Below are 18,282 nucleotides of genomic sequence, written 5' to 3' on the forward strand. Positions count from 1 at the left end.
GGAAAGAAGCAGAAAAAAATACTTTCTCCTACATTAAGAGTATTTCTTTTCAAACTAAGATTGAGAGGACGGGAGGGGGAAACATAATGAAGGCCAAACATCTTCCTATCGTCATTTTGAAAGTAAAGGAACAATATAGAATAACACGAAAGTGTTGTTGCAGGTAGGTGGCTATTTTTAATGAAATGTAGAATTTGTCAAAATGTGGTTTATGAAAGAAATGAGAGGAGATGTTACTACAGCTGGAGTTAGTGCCCAGTGATGGGGTAGTGTTGATGATAAATATTTATGATACCCTCCACTCCTCAAATAGAACTGTTATTTTTAATGATATGCTTAGCTAGACCAAGGTGTAACTCTCCAAAGCTGGGAGAGACTAACAGAAAAAGAATAGAGTCTTACAAACCAGCTCCATTTCTGAGCCCTCTTCAGAAACAGCTATTTCACACTATTTCTAAATAAAATATGTAACTTTGATCCCTTTCATGCATTACAAATGTTTCTGAGGTGCTGGTATCCAGGCAACAAGACAAATATTCAGGTGTTTTTAATTCTTAATAGATTATTTAATAATCCCGTAGTTTACAGTAAAAAAAATGAGAGCAGAAATTCAAGCAAAGTTTTCTTATAGAAAGATCTTCAACCAGGTTTACAAATATTGTCTTAAAAATCCCTCACAAATGGTGGCAATTTTCAATTCACTTACAAGTTAAGACATTCATCAAGGTTGAGGTTTCTGCCCTGCTGACTTAAAGCCTTGCTTTGGGCTTGGCTATTTGCCATTTTCTACTTTATATATGCATCAGGAGCCTGCACATCTTTAGTCCATCTAAAAAGAAAAAGAAGCATTCAGTTTCTCATTGACTATTACAGGAAGTTTAAAAAACTTCTTAAAAAAGAGCATCTGTCATCCAGGAAATTTGGTCTTCCTTAAGACATTAAACATTTAGATCACTGGTTTTTTCAGCCTCAAATTACAGGCATAGAAAACAGCAATCTCACAACTGAGTAACAACAAACCCACCCCCAAATATTTAATGAGCTTTTATTTATGTTAAGAAGAAAAACAGTAAAAACCTATAGCATAAAATATCTACTAAAAAACAATGTAAAATTAATCTTATTTAAAACAGAAACATCTACATAGCTTGATGATGAAAAAAGCTGTTGGATGATTCTCCTCTGCGTCCAATGATGGCACTGAAATTCAGAGCTAACAGTGGAACTAATATACATGTGTCATGTCTTTAAAAGCTTTCCAGGTATGCTCAGGGTAAATGAGAAGTCACATATTACTGACCACACTCTGGCACAGTCATAGGAATTTAAGGAATTAGCTATACAGCAACCCCTGCAAGAAAAGAATGCATTTTCCAACTTGTGAGCAGTCAGCTTTAGAATGCCATTCTCAGCCCTCAGTCCTCCAGCAGATAGTTTGGGTTGACAACCAGGTATGGATCATCATCAAAAGTCTCCTCTTCTCTGGATCCTTTCAGTCCTGACTGCGACAGTTCGATCAGAATGTGGTCCTGCAACAAAGAGCTGTGTTAAAACAAGGCTAGAGAGGTTTGTTTGTACTCTTTGAAAGGCATTTTTATATTGGTGGGACCTCTTATTAATTACTTAACCCTTTTAATTGTGAACTCTCTCTAAGAGATTCTTAAAAACAGCATTCAGTGGAAATCACTTCTATGTTGTATCCTTCCTGGGAACTTTCCAGCTTAGTGCTTTCCAATCTAATGGTTTTGTGTCTTTAAAGGTGGAAAGTAGTTTATTTTGTCATACCTTTTCCTCCAAAGTGCTCTCATACCCCTCTGACTTAAGGCTATCCATTGAATACAAGTGTTAATTGTATTTTTGTATCCTAATGTATAGTACTATAGAAATACAGAAAAATATCATACTTCTATGGTGACACAGTTGAACTTTTACTTATACACATCTCTAATTTATTTCAGTAGTTTTTCCTGTAATTACTGCAGCAGGTGTTAAACAAAGAAGGCATTTATACTGCATCAATCAATGGAAGAACAAAACCGATTTCTCCAAACAGGAACGTATTCTATTAAAAATGAAACATTTTAATATATAAGTTACAACCCTGTACAAGTCAAAAAACCCTTTTTCACTATCCACACATCTCTATACATACATAATGTGTAAGTCGGTGAATGACTCTCTCTATGATCTTCTTTTTATTTATTAGTTCTTCTTCAGACTCAATTTCAGATTCAATTTCCTTTAGATACCAATTAATAAGTTCGCTCCTCTTTAGTGCTGCATCGTCCTCTTCTGCAGAAAAAATAATTTGCATAAACACAGCAGCAGTAAACTACCACTCAAATCATAGAAGAAAAGGATTTACACATTAACATTCACAATACTGAACAGAGAAATAGGCTTTTTAAGATATTTAGGAAAGGTCAGACTTAAGGGTTTTTTTCTTAAAGCACCATATTTTGCACAGGAGGGTGCTGTGTCATGGTTTAATTGGAGATAATTAGATTGAGAATGGAAGCTTTCAGTTCTATGCTTTCAAATGGCTTCCAAACCCCTCAGTCTTCAGCTTCAAGAAAAACCAGTTGCAAGGACTAACACACCTTTTCTTTAAGTGAGGGCTAAAGAAAAACCACTGTCACACAGAGCTAGAGGAGTCATCCTTCTACATGTACTCAGCATTTGAACAGACACTGTCATCACCACACCCTTCCAAAAGCCTTGTAGCTTTAGTATCTGCTATGAGACAACTCCTGCATTTCACTGCAGGAGTAGCTTATTGCAACTGAAATATTTTCACTTCTGAAGAACTAATCCAGCCATTTGTTTAAGACAGGCTGTGGTTGCTGGCATGCATTAAAGCTCCTGCTCCAGTTTTCACTGCTACAGACTTTTCTAGCTTGGTTACACCATTGTGTGCTACAAATCCTCTTCTGGCTCTACTCTGCTGACATGCTGCTCAGCTTAATAGGTTTTGATAAATTACTACGGTAACAGAGCTAGAAACTCCAGGAAGTCCTATTTCCATCACCAGATGTAGTACTGTCATATGAGCACAGGTCTACACCTGACCTAACAAGTTTGTTGTCTCAACACGAGTGAAAATCCCATGTACAACAGCAAGAAATACACTAACTCCCTGAACTCAGGGTCTGCCTTCTTTGCAGTAAAGAAATTCTTACCTTCCTCTGCTTTCCTGAGGTGCAGCACCAGGAGATTAGAAATCCGTCGGTACTCAGAGAAGCCCAGCCTGAGAGAAGCTTTGGGAGCAGCATCCTTGCTCACATCCTCAGAATGGCCATTGATCCCATTCACAAGACCATTGACCCCAGCTGGAGCTTCTGCCTCACCTGTTTGGACACATACCCATATTTAAAGCTGCAACATCTTTTAGCTATTTAATACTCTGAGCCACTGAAAAGCCTTGTGCTGACCAACCAGGTGAGCTGCTGAAGGAGGCAGAAGAAGCAAGAGTTAAGAAGAGGAGCCCAGATTTCTAGAGCTCATTAGATGAGAAACTGAAGAGAAGCATATGCTCAATCAAGGTAAGCTGTAAAGAGTGGAAGGACTTTTCCCTTTGAAAAATTTCTCTATAAGTAATTTACCATTGACACCATCTTGGTCCTCTTGATCCTCCATTTGCTGTTCATCATCTTGGTCTAAATTGACATCAGGAGTCTCAACTCTAATGATGGACTTATTTAAAAGCCTGAAAGCTTCCTTCACATGTTTTGGGTGAACCTAAGGAAGATTTGAAAAAAACACATATTACATAGGCACGGGGGTGCTTCTGGTTTTCAAACAGCTCCAGAAACTCATCTCTCACTCTGACAAAGGGATCTTCTACACATCTCAGCTGATTAATCCTAAACTGTAAATACTCTGCAAGTTAAATTATATCCCAGTACAAGTATTCCAAGGTCATGCAAGGTTATGGAGGGAAAAGCAGCCTGGTCCCTTTCAGGATTTAGCAATCACGTGGAGTCAAAATTTTTACTAAGCCAAGAACATTTGGGAGAAAGATCAGTGAAGCAAGAAACATGAAAGAAATGGGTCTGAACAGAGAGAGAAAGAGAGATATAATTCATGATACTCTCCTCTAGAACTGAAAAGCAAAAACTGGAAAAATCATCTGCAGCTGAGCCATAACCTAGAAGCTATCTGTTTCTTTATAAGCTGAATTTAATTTAAAAGAATCCAAAGAGTGTCCTTACACAACCAGTGAGCAAGGTTCCATCCCTGCATGTGTCACATAGCCTCTAATCAACATTTCAAAAGGCCTGCTGGGTTTGAAAGTGAAGACTAGAGGGGCAGTAATCACACTACAGTTAACAGCCAGAACAGCTTTTCAGCAGTGGTTGATGTAAGCAGGAGCTCAGATCACACACAGAGCTACTCTTGGGGAGGTCCAGATACTTCAGTGAACTTTGGCTTTTCAAATTGCAAATGGAAGAGAGCCAAGAGAGTACAAACTGAAAGATTAGGAAAGAAACTGCCAACAGCCCTGGCTGACAGTAGTATGACTGTCATCATTTGACAGGTAGGAGGCTGAGAGTGCTGACACAGCTGTGATAGAAAATCATGCAAGCTCTCAGTTTGGACCAGCTGACATCAGTTTTACAAGTCAGCCCTTTAAAACAGTGTTTCTGGCATACAGACCCAGACTGAGTACGACCACGACTCAAGCTCTCCTCCTCACCCACAGGACATCATCCAATATCACAGTCAAACAGCAAATGCACAACTCCTGTCAGAACCCAAGGTGTCCCTCAGACACTCTTGGATGTTCCAGGTCAGAAGCCTCTGAGACCCTGGCAGGCAGCCAGAAACCCCTGTGGTCTTGAATTTGACCCATGGAACAATTTACCAACCTTGCAGGAAGAACAAGAAATCACAAAAGTTTAGATATTATAATAGAAGTAGTTACAAAGTGAAAGGAAGGATTTTTAAGTGCTGTACAGGGGGGTTTTAGGCCTTGTACAGAGGGGTCTGAGTTTTGTACATGGGGGTCAGAAGTTCTAAGATGGAGGGATTTGGGTGTGCCCTGTCCTCCTTCTTTCTCCTTCCTATCCTCCACGTTCTTGGTGATGTTGGCACTCACAGATTGGTTTAGAGTAGAAAGTCATTGTTCAATATAGGTGATAGGCACTGGGGAAAGACTATAAACATTTAATACGTAATGTGTGATATAAAAGATGGCACCAGCCCCTTGGGTGAGGGAGACTGAGAGAGACACAGAGGGAGAAGGAGTCAGAGAGGATGCCAGGGAGTGTGTGTGCCTTGAGATAACACGCAATAAACTGCCTTGAGACCGGACGACTGAAGACTACTGAGTCTTTCTTTGAAGGCCCGGGTTGGAGGAGAGACTTCACCAGCACCCAGGGTCACCCCAATCTGGGGGTGATCCCGACAAACTCCCACACATTTCCACGAACATTTACCCCAACCTCCACCATGCCCCTGATACCTCATCGCAGCAGTGCATGCGGGCCATGGCCTCAGACAGGCGGATCATGCTCTCCAGCTGCCTCACCGTGATCCTCCAGGATGACTTGGTCACTCCAGAGCCATCGCGCTGCCGCAGCCGCTTGTACTGCTCCACTATGAAGTCCTCAGACTCCTTGGATATCTGTGTGGCATCAAACAGAGTGCCAGGAGTTCCAGTGGTCAGAGTATTAAAGCTTTTTATTCTTGCATTAGATTGGCAGTGTACAGCCTTTGCTGTACTGGCTGCTGCTTTTATCTGAAATATTCTATGCTATACACATACTCTACACAAGTATAATGGCAATCACATTATGCTGAAATTATGTTGTAATAATGATTACACTTATCAATGACAATGACATTACAGTTATTAGTACATAAGTACAGAGCTGCATTAATTATTTTACAGCAGATTTTTTAATAATTTCTATTTTTATCTTCCACTGACTTGTTTCCAGACATAATTCATGTCAGTCCCTACTAGATTGTTCTGTTTATACACTTATGAAAAATCAAACACACAGCCCTTCCAAGCTGCTACTTGGATAGACCACAAAAAAATCTGTAGTTAGACCAGTTTCCCATGTTCTGTATTTTACCAAAAAGCAAAGAAACAGAGGCACAATACCCTTTTAAAATAAAGACACACAAACTGAGTAAGCAGTAAGTCAATAAAATACAAAAAACTCTGCAGCAGCCATGTTGAATAACCCATGCCTGAAAGGTATGAGAAGGCCATGAAGTGATCCCTCAATTGTTCTAGACAAAGGTTAAAAACTGCCATGGACTATAACAATCTCAGCTGGGCTGACAGGGTTTCTGGAGTTTAGGAGCACCAGGTTCCAAAATACTTTCTGTTTCTAGGTAATAACCTGAGTTTATGGCTCTTTCCTTGAGAAAACACTACCCCAAGTGTGTTGGTGTTTGCTGGGGAAAAGCCTACTGCAGAGCAACTGTTCCCTTGGACCTCCTCTGACAGCACAACTGTTCCACAGTTTACTTAAAAAGTAAAATTACCTTTGGTTTAAACTGTCTTGCAAAGAGCAGATACCTTCGGATATCATCCAAGGAATAGACACGGTCAACAGACTCCTCCACTCTGGAATGCAGATCCACGATGCGCCGGGCAATGGCGTAATCTGTCACCTGGGATATTGGGGCTGTGTCAGGACCACTCGCATCAGCCAAAGAGCAAAACAACACTTCTATTCTTCCTTCCCATTCCCCCTGTTTACTTGTAATCCTCATGGCACAGCCACCCTTTCCAGTAGCCAAACTCTCTGCCAGGAGGTCCAGGAGAATATCCTGGGTTTTTTTAATACAAGGAAACACAGCAGAGGAGGGATAAAAGGCAGTTTTAGGATTTATAACCTCTTGGAACTCTCCTGGGTTACAAGTTAGCCAGAGAACAGGCAGAAAGCAGCACTTTGCAGCGTGGGAACTTCCTTCCTTTTCAGCCTGCTCTGTCTCTCTCACCAGTCCCTTCTCAATTAGATAATCACTCTGAGCAGAACAGTGGCTGAACCAACATTAATCTCTGGATCTCATGCATTCCCAAGGCAAATGCCACATAGACAGGTGGCAGCAGTCTCAGCCTTAGTGACCAGCCATTTGTAAAAATGACTAATGGTGTTAAGTTTGCAGGTCAAACCACTACAGGATGAAAAGGCAGTATCCTTGTATTCAGCAGAGTATGTTCAAATTTGTACTGCCAGCTTTTAGCTGCTCAGACAGAGCGGAAAAGCAGGAGCAAGACACTCTCATGAGATTTCCTTCACTCAGAATTGCAGAGGGCCACCAAGATGGTCAGAGGGCAGGAGAACATGATGTATGAGAAGGTAGAATAGCCAGGTCTGTTCAGCTTGAAAGGAAAGTAACTGCTTTACCGGCCAGCAGAGATGTGATGAAGCCAAATAGTCCTTGGTCTAAGAGGCTACCCACATGAACTGAACCATGAGAAATTCTGATTAGATGTTAAAGTTATTATTTACTGAACACATGAGTTGTCACACATTGCACGGGCCTGGAGAGACTGAAGAATCTCCATCCTTGGAGATACTCAAGAAGTCTTGGCAAACTGTTCTCAATGATCTGAGTGCAAAGTTAGATTACAGACCTCCAAGGATCTTTTCTTACACAAACTATTCTATAATTCTGTAAAATTACCTCATTACACTCATCCACAAGGATGAAGAAGAGATCAAAGCGGGACATGATGGGAGCTGACAGGTTGATATTTTGTTTCAGTGACTTGGATCTGTCATAGCGGCCACCAACTGGGTTTGCTGCAGCCAAAATGGAGGTCCTGGCATTCAGAGTAGCCTGACAGTGGGAAAAAATGAATTAAAAAAACCTGTATCTGTGACCACTTCATAAATGAACTCATTGCAACCCAAATGGTTCAGTGTAACACTTTTTTGGTGGAGTCCAATGCAGGTATTACAACAATCACTCCTCAAAAGCACTCAAACTCCACCAACCAACCCTTTCTGACCAGGTCTCTGCCCCGAGACACAGTTTGATGATCAATATTGAAACATCACCACACTCTTGCCAATAATACTGAAACAAGCCCTTAAAAGTGCTTTTCACAAGATCCTGTTTTTCTACAAACACACACCATTCTGTAACGTTTTTTGGGGTTAACCCTAACCCCAGGCTTTTCCCATTTTCTGTTTCTTGTTCACTACTATTTAACTCTCTGTAACATTTCTGACCTGCTTTGGGTATGTGGCACAAAAACTTTGCAACAAGTGATCTCTGTCCTGCCACAGTGAGGCAGCTGCAGAGGTGACATGAAGAGCTGGCAGGTGAAGCCACATCAGTACACATAACAAACAGATGATGCTACAGACTACAGAAAGGTGTAGTGCAAGCTACCTTCACTCCAGCTTTAGTAATGGATATTGTTTGCTGCTCCATTGCCTCATGAATGGCTACTTGATCCCGCACCTCCATCTTGTCAAATTCATCAATGCAACAAACACCCTGCAGCAGAAGAATGAAAAGAAGTGACCCATATTCAATCACTTATGAAAAAAGCATCACTAAGACAATTTAGGGCTCTGTCATTAATCCAATTCATTCTAGGGATGCAGGAACCTCTCCCCTTCCTAGACTCACGTTATCTGCCAGCATCAGTGCTCCAGCCTCAATGACAAATTCGTGGGACTCCTCATCTTTCACCACAGCTGCCGTCAGACCCGCGGCGCTGGAGGCTTTGCCGCTGGTGTACACAGCACGGGGACTGAACTCATCCACGTGCCTGTGGAAAATAGTAACAAAACACCCAGTATTTCATCTACTGCTGATATTTTTAAATGTGCAATTAATTTGTATTTTTATCTAGTCACACTGGACAGTATTTAAAGGCTGGGTCTTAATCTTACTTTAGAAACTGACTCTTGGCTGTACTTGGATCACCAACAACACAAACATTGATGTCCCCACGCAATGAAGTGCCTTCTGAAGTGGTCTTGGGAACTCCTCCAAAGAGCATCAGCAGGACCCCACGTTTTACTTCATCATTACCTGCCCCAGAAAAGACATTAAACTAAACATCCAAAAAAAACACCACAATTTTCCTATTTAAAAAAACTTTCATCCCACTAGACTTTTAGGTAATTTGGATACATCCACTTGGAATTCACCTATTTGCTAAGCATCCACTAAAACCTGTAGGGTTCAGTAGCAGAACACCTGACATCAAACCCAACCTTTTAGATTGGGCTTGCAGGCCTTAATGATTAAACACCACAAATATTAACAAAATAGATTTTCCTCTTCTAGCACAACCAGTGCTGAGGGGGAGAGTTTGCGGTAGCTGGCACAGGGCTTCCAACCTTTCCCAAAAACTACAGAGATAGCTAAAGAAATTAATATTTACACAAGTGAAATCTTCCCTCTCTAAGGCCACAAATGGATTCTTACCATGGATAGTGGGGAAGAGGCTGGTGCACAGATTATGGTAAAGGTTCTTATCTTGGCTCATTTCAAAAACTTTTTCCCACTCTTTCACAGACATTTGGTTTTTAATGCTTTCTGCAGTCTGTTCTTCATCTCGGAGCTCCTTCCCACCAAACTAAACCAAGGAAATAAAACAGCAACAAAAATAGTAAGAGTAATGAATGTGAGCACTGCAGACAGGTCACAAAAACTTGCTCTGAAATCCTAGATGGGAGGAACATATCCTGAAAAGCTGCCCTTAGGCTAAGTAACCTCATCACCTTATACCTTTAAAAACCAATAGCCAATTTCCTAGCAGGCAAAATCAATAGTGTAACTTTAGTTAGTGAGAAAATCCCAAGTGAGATTAAAAAAAGAGTAAAACCAATATGACTTCCTTTGACTAAAATTGTCTTTGTAAGCATTCTGACATTAACTGGAACTTCCAAGGTCTTTTGATGCTCTGAAATGGGGGCCAGCAACTTCTACTCCCAGAACGTACCAGATACTCTTTTTATCCTATGTGATGGTGATGTTCTTAGCAGAATGATAAATTACAGTACCACACCATGCCAAAACCCAGATGTAATTAGTATTACTCATACTGCAGTAACATCCCAAGATGTTACTTGATAAACCAGAGGGAACAAAAAGGATCCCTGTTTTTCCTGTGACAAAATGCAGCAATAGGATTTCCTGGAAGAAAAGGAAACGCTGCAGAAATGGATGAAAGCTGAATGGAAATACATGTGCCAGTTAGCTGTTTAGAACAAACTGTAACACCGGCAAATAATCTCATCTGTGAAAAATGCTACGAGTAACAAAGACAAGAACCTTGCTATGCAAATTCAATGAGAATATAAAGACAGTCAAACCAACACAGGAAGGTGTCACACACGCACACTTAAAGCTTTACCCATTCCTGCTCCCTAATTTGAGGGAAAACCACACAGAACAGAAATCACCAACACCTTTAAATCTCCTTTCTCTGCAGACTCACCCGTGGATTTGTTGGTGCAACGTAACAAGCCAGAAAAACGAGCTTATAGGAGAGCTCCCGGACCCCGAGGGCGCGCAGCCCCCGGATGCCTTCGGTTTCGTAGCCCTCTGTCCCCGTCACCCGCGAGCCGGTCTCTGCACGTAACCCTGCCATGGAAATGGGAGTCAGGACAGCAGCTCCCAGCACGGGAAGGAAACCTCACGGAGGTCATGAGCAGCAACAAACCTGGTGTGGCGAGCTGGGACACGTCAGGCACGACAATCAGTGAGCCAGTGAAGTCACATTTGTCACCAGCCTGGGCAGATTCCACGGCCTCTGCGCGCAGGATCACCTCCACGCTGCGTGGAATGCTGCCGCGCGGCAGCTCGCCCTGCGTCTCCTGGATGCGCACCTGGCACGGAGAGAAGCTTCAACACTGAGCACGTCACCAGATCTGAAACTGCTTCAAAAGCTACACTGCCAACAGATGTGTTCAACAGCATCCAACTGCTGCCATCCACGTCAATCCCTCTCACAATATGACACACAACCAAAAATCCCTTCACTCATCAGCATCTAAGGAGTCTTGGAGCAGCTTAGAGGATGTACAAGGGCCACAGTGACAATTCTGAAAGGTAACCTGGAAATTTCAGTTCATGTGGCTGACATAAAATACAACTGTAGGATGTGAAGTGCTGAAGACTTGTGAGAGTAAATCAACCTGGAAGAGCAAGACACTGCAGATACCCATAAGCACCTCTTTTCATACTTGTATAAAGCAGCTATCTATACCTGAGGTACTGGTAACATGAGACTTAACTCTGGCTCTAATATGTGGGGCTTCAGTGGCTTACTTAGACAATAAATGTCACACAACAAAATGAATCATTTCCCATTCTTAAACATAAGTCTTCCAGACACAGGAAGAAACCTCTTGCATAAATTGCAGTGCCTTTTCTGGAGGTCTTTTCTTGATGTTTTCTTGACAGAACAAAAATTAACCATCTTCAATGTGCAGAAGTACAAATAACACCTTCCAACTACCACAGGAACATTATTGGTTGTCATCACTCCCCAACATCACCTTTGTACCTTTTGGAAATCAACAAATCTTGATTTGTTTGTGTCCAGCAGGAATCTCCTTCTGTTGGCACAGACTGGGTTTCTGCAGATGTTTGGCTGGGTGTACTTGAACTGCTGCTCCACATCTTTGATCACTGTCTGGCAGTCGAGGCACAGGAAGGTTCCACTGACCAGCTCAGGATGGACGGGGTGGGTACGAACCACCTGCCCACTGATGCGCAGCAGGGAGCCAATTTTTGCTGAAGTCAGCTCTCGAATTCTGTTTAAAACAGAAGTTCACAAGGATTAAATTACTGAGTTGACAATTTTAGGCCCAGGGTACTAAGCTACAACATAGTGTCGCTCTGACTAAACAAATGCTGTAACAACAAAAGAAACAAACTTACTACAATACATTCTACAATATATTCTTACTACAATATATTCTCATTTTATTTCACATAAACTTTTAGGTTAATACTAAAGTTTAAATGAATGCAAAAGTTACATCACTGATATTTCAAAAGCAACACACACTAATTTTTTATTTTTTTAAACCAGAGAGATTACTCTTGTTTGTGAAATATGATGAATTTAAGTATCTGAGTGTGATTTACAAACAAAAAACTTTGTCAAAAAATCTCCTGCACACGATCAGGAAACTTTGCCACAACTGTGCCGGCCAACTGCACATTTCACACTTCACAACCAAAACATTTTCAGCATGCTTTGACATGTTTTTCCCTGGCAGTAAAACAGCACAATTTTCTGGAATTAATAATCATCTTACTTGTGTCTGGTAGGAAGGTCCTGGAAGGCAACATAAAAATCCTTGTTTGCAGGAACATTTCCGTGGTCTCTGGCAAAAGTCTTTGTTGCTCGACACAGGTATGGATAAACCCTAAAATATGGGGAAAAGAAGTTCAAATTTTAGAGAAGCTATCAAAATGCCTTCTCTGCTTTAGATTACATCAAAGGCTTATAACAGATTTCCATGTTCTGGCTTTTAATTCTATGTTGTATAACCCAAAAAAGACACCCTAAATATGCTAAATGTGAGATCACTGCATAATAATGTTACTTGTACTGTTGTTTGAAAATAGACTTTTCAAAGTCTCATTTTATTACACTTTTATCCTTATGTTAAGAAATATATCTTCAAAATAAGTGACCAATTCAATAAAATATCATCAGAGCATGAAATTTTAGAGTTTATTCTGCATTCTCATACTGACCACCTATTTCTTTACCACAATAAATACAGTTATCTGGTTAACTCATGGTTTTCAGAGAGGAATCCACTGAGAAACGTTTTTAGCCAGTAAAAAAATAAAATCTTAAATATAAGTGTTTTTAGGATGCAGAAAGAAAATAAGCCTCTTATTTTTTTACATAAAACCAAGACATTATGGGCTTGAGTCTCCAGCAGAGGTCAGCTTTACCTGAAAAAAACCCACTCTACATTTCACCTGTAAAATTCCTCCTGAATTGTGGTAGAGAGCTGCTGATTGAACTGCTCCAAATCCGCAAAGCTGACGATCAACGTGTTCCGCTCTGGCCGGATCAGTTCTTCAGCATCTCGCAGGTACTTGACCTCTCCATCGCTGTTCTGGAACCTGAAAGTGATTCAGGAAAATGTTTCACAGTCACACAGGCAGCAACTGAATACTTCTGAGTTCAGGAGAAATGACAGAGAAAAGGATCACTCACATTCAGGCATCCCACAGTCCCTTGCAAAGCCCCTTCCCAACAATATTTCTTCTTCCACCCCCTTGCTACATCTGCTCTATTCACACCCTAGCACAGACACACCGGATTTACATTTCATACAGCAGTAGAGTTGTCCCAGTGCCAGAAGAAATTTTATTTAAGGTTTAACAATGACTCTGCACCAGCAAACAAGGTTTTGTTCCTCCGGGTAATGTTAATGGTTTCCTTATTTGATGCGGATGGGCCCCTCAGGAGGCAAAACGCAGGGAGCCAGATGTATTAATGTCTAACACCCAAGCCATGGAAAGGGTTTTCAACACAGCTGTGACAAAACTTTGTTAAAGTGCATCAAATGCACCTAAAAAAAAAAAAAATCATATAATTATAGAATGGTTTGGTTTAGAAGGGATTTCAACCCCCTGCCATGGCAGGGACACCTTCCACTAGACAAGGCTGCCTAAAGTCACATCCAACCTGGCCTTGGACACTTCCAGGACATCCCAAATTCTCTGGGCAACGTTTTCGCGGAAACTCTCCGAGAAAGGTTTTACTTACCAAGAGAGCACCGTGTTGCCTTCCTTCAGGCTTCTCCCGGCAGAGCCTGAGACGACAGCAGAGCTTTTTCAGCTGAACGCCAATGGCAGGGGGCACAAGGCCCTGAAAGGATCTCGCCAAATGGCGGCCCCTCCGTAAGGCGCTATCGGCCCGCCACCCGCTGCCGACCCTGCCCGCCCGTCGCCAGGCCCGGCCCCCGGCACTCACTCCTCTAGGAAGTCCAAGAACAACTTCTGGCACTTCTCGGCCACTTCATCGCGGATCTGCTGGTGCTGCGGCGCCGCGCCCGCGCCCCCCACGGCCGCCACTGCCAGATCCATCCCGATCGCTGCCGCTGGCCCGGCCCGGCCCGGCCCCACAGCGGTTCGCGCCACGCCGCGTACCACGTGGGCCGCGCGCCCGCCGCGCCAGCCAATCGGCGGCCGCTGTGCCGCAGAGCCCCGCCCCCCGCGGCCGTTTTCGCGCCAAAGGCGAGGGGCGGGCGGGGCTGGGGGCGGCTCTGAGGCGGCGGCCGGGGCAGCGCCGGGCACCAGCGCCCCGCCCCGAGCTGCGCCATCAGGGACCGCGAACGGGTGGTAACCCAGCCGAGCCTAAACGGCTGTGGGTTTGTCAGCGAGCTGCTCAGTGCTCCGGACGGCTTAGAGCTGTGCCAGAGCAGCACAGTGTTTCCTACTGAGAAACAGAGGCATAGAATGCTAAGGGGTTGTAAGGGACCTTAAAGATCATCTAGTCCCAACCCACCTGCCGTGTGAGGAACACCTCCCACTCGACCGTGGAGCTCAGGGGTTTGTATACAACCTGGTCTTGAGCCCTGTGAGGGATGGGGAATCCACAACCTCCCTGAGCAACCTGTTCCACTGTCTCACCATGCTCACAGTGAAGAATCTCTTCCTAATATCTCACTTAAGTTCCCCTTTTTCAATGTGTCTCCATTCCCCTTGTCCTGTCACTACAGTTCTTGACAAAGTCTTTCCTGCAGCCTCTTAGGATACTGGAAGGTTGCTATGAGGGCTCCACACAACCTTCTCTTCTCCAGGCTCGACATCCCCAACTTTCTCAGCCTGTCTTTGCAGGTGAGGTGCTCCACTCCTTTTATCAACTTTATGGCCCTCTTGTAGACTTGCTCCAACAGTTTCATGTCCTTCTTATGCTGAGGACGCCAGAACCACAGGCCTGGAGGTGTCAGCTGTGGGCAGCTTCAGCACAGCAGCTGCAGTGAAGTTTCCCCATGACATTGCTTTCCCCACAACGAAATTGGCTACAGTAGCTGGAGTTAAAATTACTGTGCTGTGGCCAGGGCACCACTGAGGAATCCCTGAGCCAGGGAATCCCCACAATGTGTGCAGGAGGCACTTGGGCAGCTGCTCATGGAGGAGACCCATGCCATGGAGCATCTCCAGCTTCTGAAAAACTGGCCCAGGTGGAAAGGGTGTAAACTACACCAGGTGAGGGTCAGGCCACAGTCTGGACACTTGAGTCCTCACTGGCACCATTGTAGGATGGTTGAAAGCAACATTTGCCAAGCGGTGCCATGGCTGACAGCCATTCCCGAATGGCAGCTGCTGGCACACGGCGCCTGCCAGCAGGAACCGCTTCAACATCTATGAAAAATTGCTTAGAATTGCTCTGCCACCTGCAAAGTCATTAATCTCTGCCTAAACTGGGAATTTTGCTGTAATTATAGCAGCTAAGGGCTCTTTTTCAGTTTTGAAACCCTTTCAGAAGTGCCAGCAGCAGCAGCCTCCTGCAGCAGTGTTTGTTCATGTAATGGTGCACTTGCCATATAGTAAACAGACACTTAACTGCAAAACAGTAAAGAAAGTAAGAGATTGTAGAACTAACTTGGTAATTTTTAAACTGCTTGTGAGGAAATTCCATTTTTTGTGAGACAATACTAGGAAAAATGCACACAAGATGATTGTGAGGTTTGTTTTAAAAGAAATAATCCATCCTAGATGATTCCTCTTTCTCAAAAAAGAATCTACAATTACCCAAAGAAGAAACAGTAAATAATTAAAATATGTTTGGGGAAGTTTTTGGAACCCCAGTGTGAACCAGAGTCCAGGGCAGCCATATGGTGTTCCACAATGGATATAGTCAAGGCATTCTCCTCCATCCCTTACTTTCACATGGAGTGGTGTCCAATATGCCTGGAATTGACAGACACCAGGTGAAAGCACAAGGTTTTCCTGCTTTTTTTCTTCCCTTCCTCCTTCCCTGGCCCACTGGGCAGGGAGCAAGCAGCTGTGAGATGCTGCCCACCAGGGTTATCCCAGCAGGTGTGGGCAGCCATGGGGAGCCAGGCCTGCACTTGGCTGCCAAAAGAACAGCCTGAATCCCCTTTCCCACTGGGCAGATTCAGACAGCTCAGTGAACACAGATGGGTTTTCACAGTTAAACTCCAGAAGCAAACTGAATCTTTGTGCTTGTTTTGAGCACATTCCATGGCTACCCTAAACAATATACTTTATAGTTCCTTAGTTTAAAATATTGCACTACTGTAATTACCATCTGTATATAATGAAATAAAACCAGAACCATATTACCTGGTGGAGAGGCAGCAGCAAAGTGGACTCCTTGTAAACTTCCTGCAAGTTACTGGAAATGAAGGACAGTACAACTTTTACTTTTCCAGAACTATTACAGCAGACTTGCTTCCTCTCAAAACACTATAGGTCTTCTAGACCCTCATTATTTGCAGGGTTTCAAACTAAGTTCTATCACTATGCAGCTCCCACTAAAGTATCCTGTTAAGATGACATTCAGGACAAATGCATTTTGTATTTTGATTTATGACCATAATTATTTTCTGTTAGCTAAGAAAGGCTGCATGAATGGATTGAGCAGACAAAGGAATCAGGGCCTCCATCTGAATTCTTGTCCTTGTGCATTACTGTGAATAAATGAAGCTACAGCATGAGTTTGAGTAACTCCTAAAAGAATTGGTATAAGCACAGTTGTTACAAGCACGTATGCACAAAACGTGCTGCCAAATCTAGAGCAAGAAAGAGCACCCAGGATATTTTTTTGTAGACAGGAAATTTAAGTCTGTAATTTTGCCCCTGGTTAGAAGAATGCACATCCAAAGTGGAATATATTACCTGTTCTGTATGAACAAAGGTAATTAAATTAATTCATTCCAGTTAGCTTAAACAACTGTTTTGAAACTTGGATTCATCAGTAGTAAGTCTGTGACAATGAGCTGTGTTTATAATCCACTTAGCTTTGCAAAGTACAACTGGTTACAGTTTAAAGTTAATAATTTGGGGAAGATTCCACAGTAAATTAATTACAACAGACTCATAAGCAAAGCTGATAAGTGTTATTCCTTGAATTGTGTGACTTCTAAACAAAGTTTAACTTCTACATTTCCAGTACTTTACCTGACTGACCTTTAGTATGATTGTTTTCTAATGGAGAACTCTTGTCATAAGACATTAAAATTAAGCCTTGTTCAATGGCAGCTGCAAAGATGATTTGCCCTTTTGTGAAACTCTACACAATTTATACACAGCCTCACTGACCTTTCTGTAGCATAACCAATATGTGACTTCTCTGACATTTAAAAATCAAGGTAGCAACAATAACACAGACCATCCACACTGTACCTCCTACTGAAGGATTGATCATGTAAAATGTTAAACAAAAATTAAGTTAGAAATTACAAATATGTATGAATATTAGAGCAACTATTGCAGTACCCAAATCAGGAATTTAATCCTTTGCTCTTTGGCAGCAACACTTACAAAATGTTTTACATTTGAAAACCAACTCTCAGATGCAGTCTACAAAATGAAGTTTCAGATTCACTGGTGCCTCTCCAAATGCAGGGAACATTTTCTGGCTTGGGAGGAGGAGGATGATAACAAGAAAAAGCTTTGTGCACTGTTGCAAACTGAGGAGTTCTAGTAAGTAAATAATCTGAGAAAAAGTATGTCTAGAAAGAATTTCAGAACTATTCTGACTTACAGAAACACTCAATTTCACTAAGTATACAAAGCTGGGCTGTTCACAGCATTTATAAATAAAAAAACCACCCTGAAATAGATTGGCTTTCATAGTTTGGGGTTGTTTTCCTTGGTAAAAGATGCATGAAATCCTTGTTTTGTTTGTTATATCAAAGGCTGGATTAGGCAGGAAAACACATGACTTGCTCTCAAACTCACTACCCATTTATTTTCTGAGAATATTATATATCCTTTGTGTATTCCATGAGGATGTGTAAACTTGCAACCATTTTCAAATAGTTACATAAAATAAAAACCAGGCTCATGGCTTTTATACAACTTTCAAAAAAAATGAGGAGACGATAGAAAATAAATTTAAACTCTAGACAGTTATTACATCAGTAAAAAAAAAAACAAACCAAAAAAAGCCTTATTGATTCATTATTTTGTGAGGATACAAAGCAAAAAACCAGACAAATTTGTATCTAATTTACTTTGAGAGCTTTATTTCAACCTATTTTAACAACTTCTTATGAAGATTTCTTGTTAAGAACGTTCTCACCTGCTTCCCTACCTGACACCCATGTAAATTATCAACTG

At 42.2% G+C, this 18,282-nt stretch overlaps 1 protein-coding gene across 2 annotated transcripts; it reads right to left on the reverse strand.

Annotated features, from left to right (window-relative positions):
• Window positions 1-531: 531 nt before the first annotated feature.
• On the reverse strand, window positions 532-14,066 carry MCM6 (minichromosome maintenance complex component 6). Of its 2 annotated transcripts, none has more exons than XM_053981752.1 (17): window positions 13,943-14,066; window positions 12,940-13,086; window positions 12,261-12,371; window positions 11,663-11,750; window positions 10,655-10,820; window positions 10,430-10,575; window positions 9,415-9,565; window positions 8,874-9,015; window positions 8,608-8,749; window positions 8,365-8,472; window positions 7,651-7,806; window positions 6,502-6,630; window positions 5,465-5,626; window positions 3,603-3,738; window positions 3,180-3,347; window positions 2,153-2,292; window positions 532-1,529 (listed from the first exon to the last, which is right to left on the reverse strand). In XM_053981752.1, exons 1-17 carry the CDS (start codon window positions 14,053-14,055, stop codon window positions 1,416-1,418), a joined length of 2,319 nt encoding a protein of 772 aa, XP_053837727.1. In that variant the 5' UTR covers window positions 14,056-14,066; the 3' UTR covers window positions 532-1,415. The 2 variants fall into 2 exon arrangements, with proteins under 2 accessions (XP_053837727.1, XP_053837726.1); XM_053981751.1 differs by having other exon boundaries at window positions 11,501-11,750.
• Window positions 14,067-18,282: the final 4,216 nt, after the last annotated feature.

Source organism: Vidua macroura, chromosome 7 (assembly GCF_024509145.1).
Source record: "Vidua macroura isolate BioBank_ID:100142 chromosome 7, ASM2450914v1, whole genome shotgun sequence".
In the NCBI taxonomy this organism is placed as follows: Eukaryota; Metazoa; Chordata; class Aves; order Passeriformes; family Viduidae; genus Vidua; species Vidua macroura.

Bases quoted from the DNA above. Each gene is read 5' to 3' on its own strand.
- MCM6 (XM_053981751.1), bottom strand. From the start codon at position 14,055: ATGGATCTGGCAGTGGCGGCCGTGGGGGGCGCGGGCGCGGCGCCGCAG. The intron at 3,739-5,464 runs GTATCAGGGGCA...AATCTTCCTTAG, and splicing joins GCATGCACTGCTGCGATGAG to GTTCACCCAAAACATGTGAA. The intron at 3,348-3,602 runs GTAAATTACTTA...GTGTCCAAACAG, and splicing joins GGACCAAGATGGTGTCAATG to GTGAGGCAGAAGCTCCAGCT.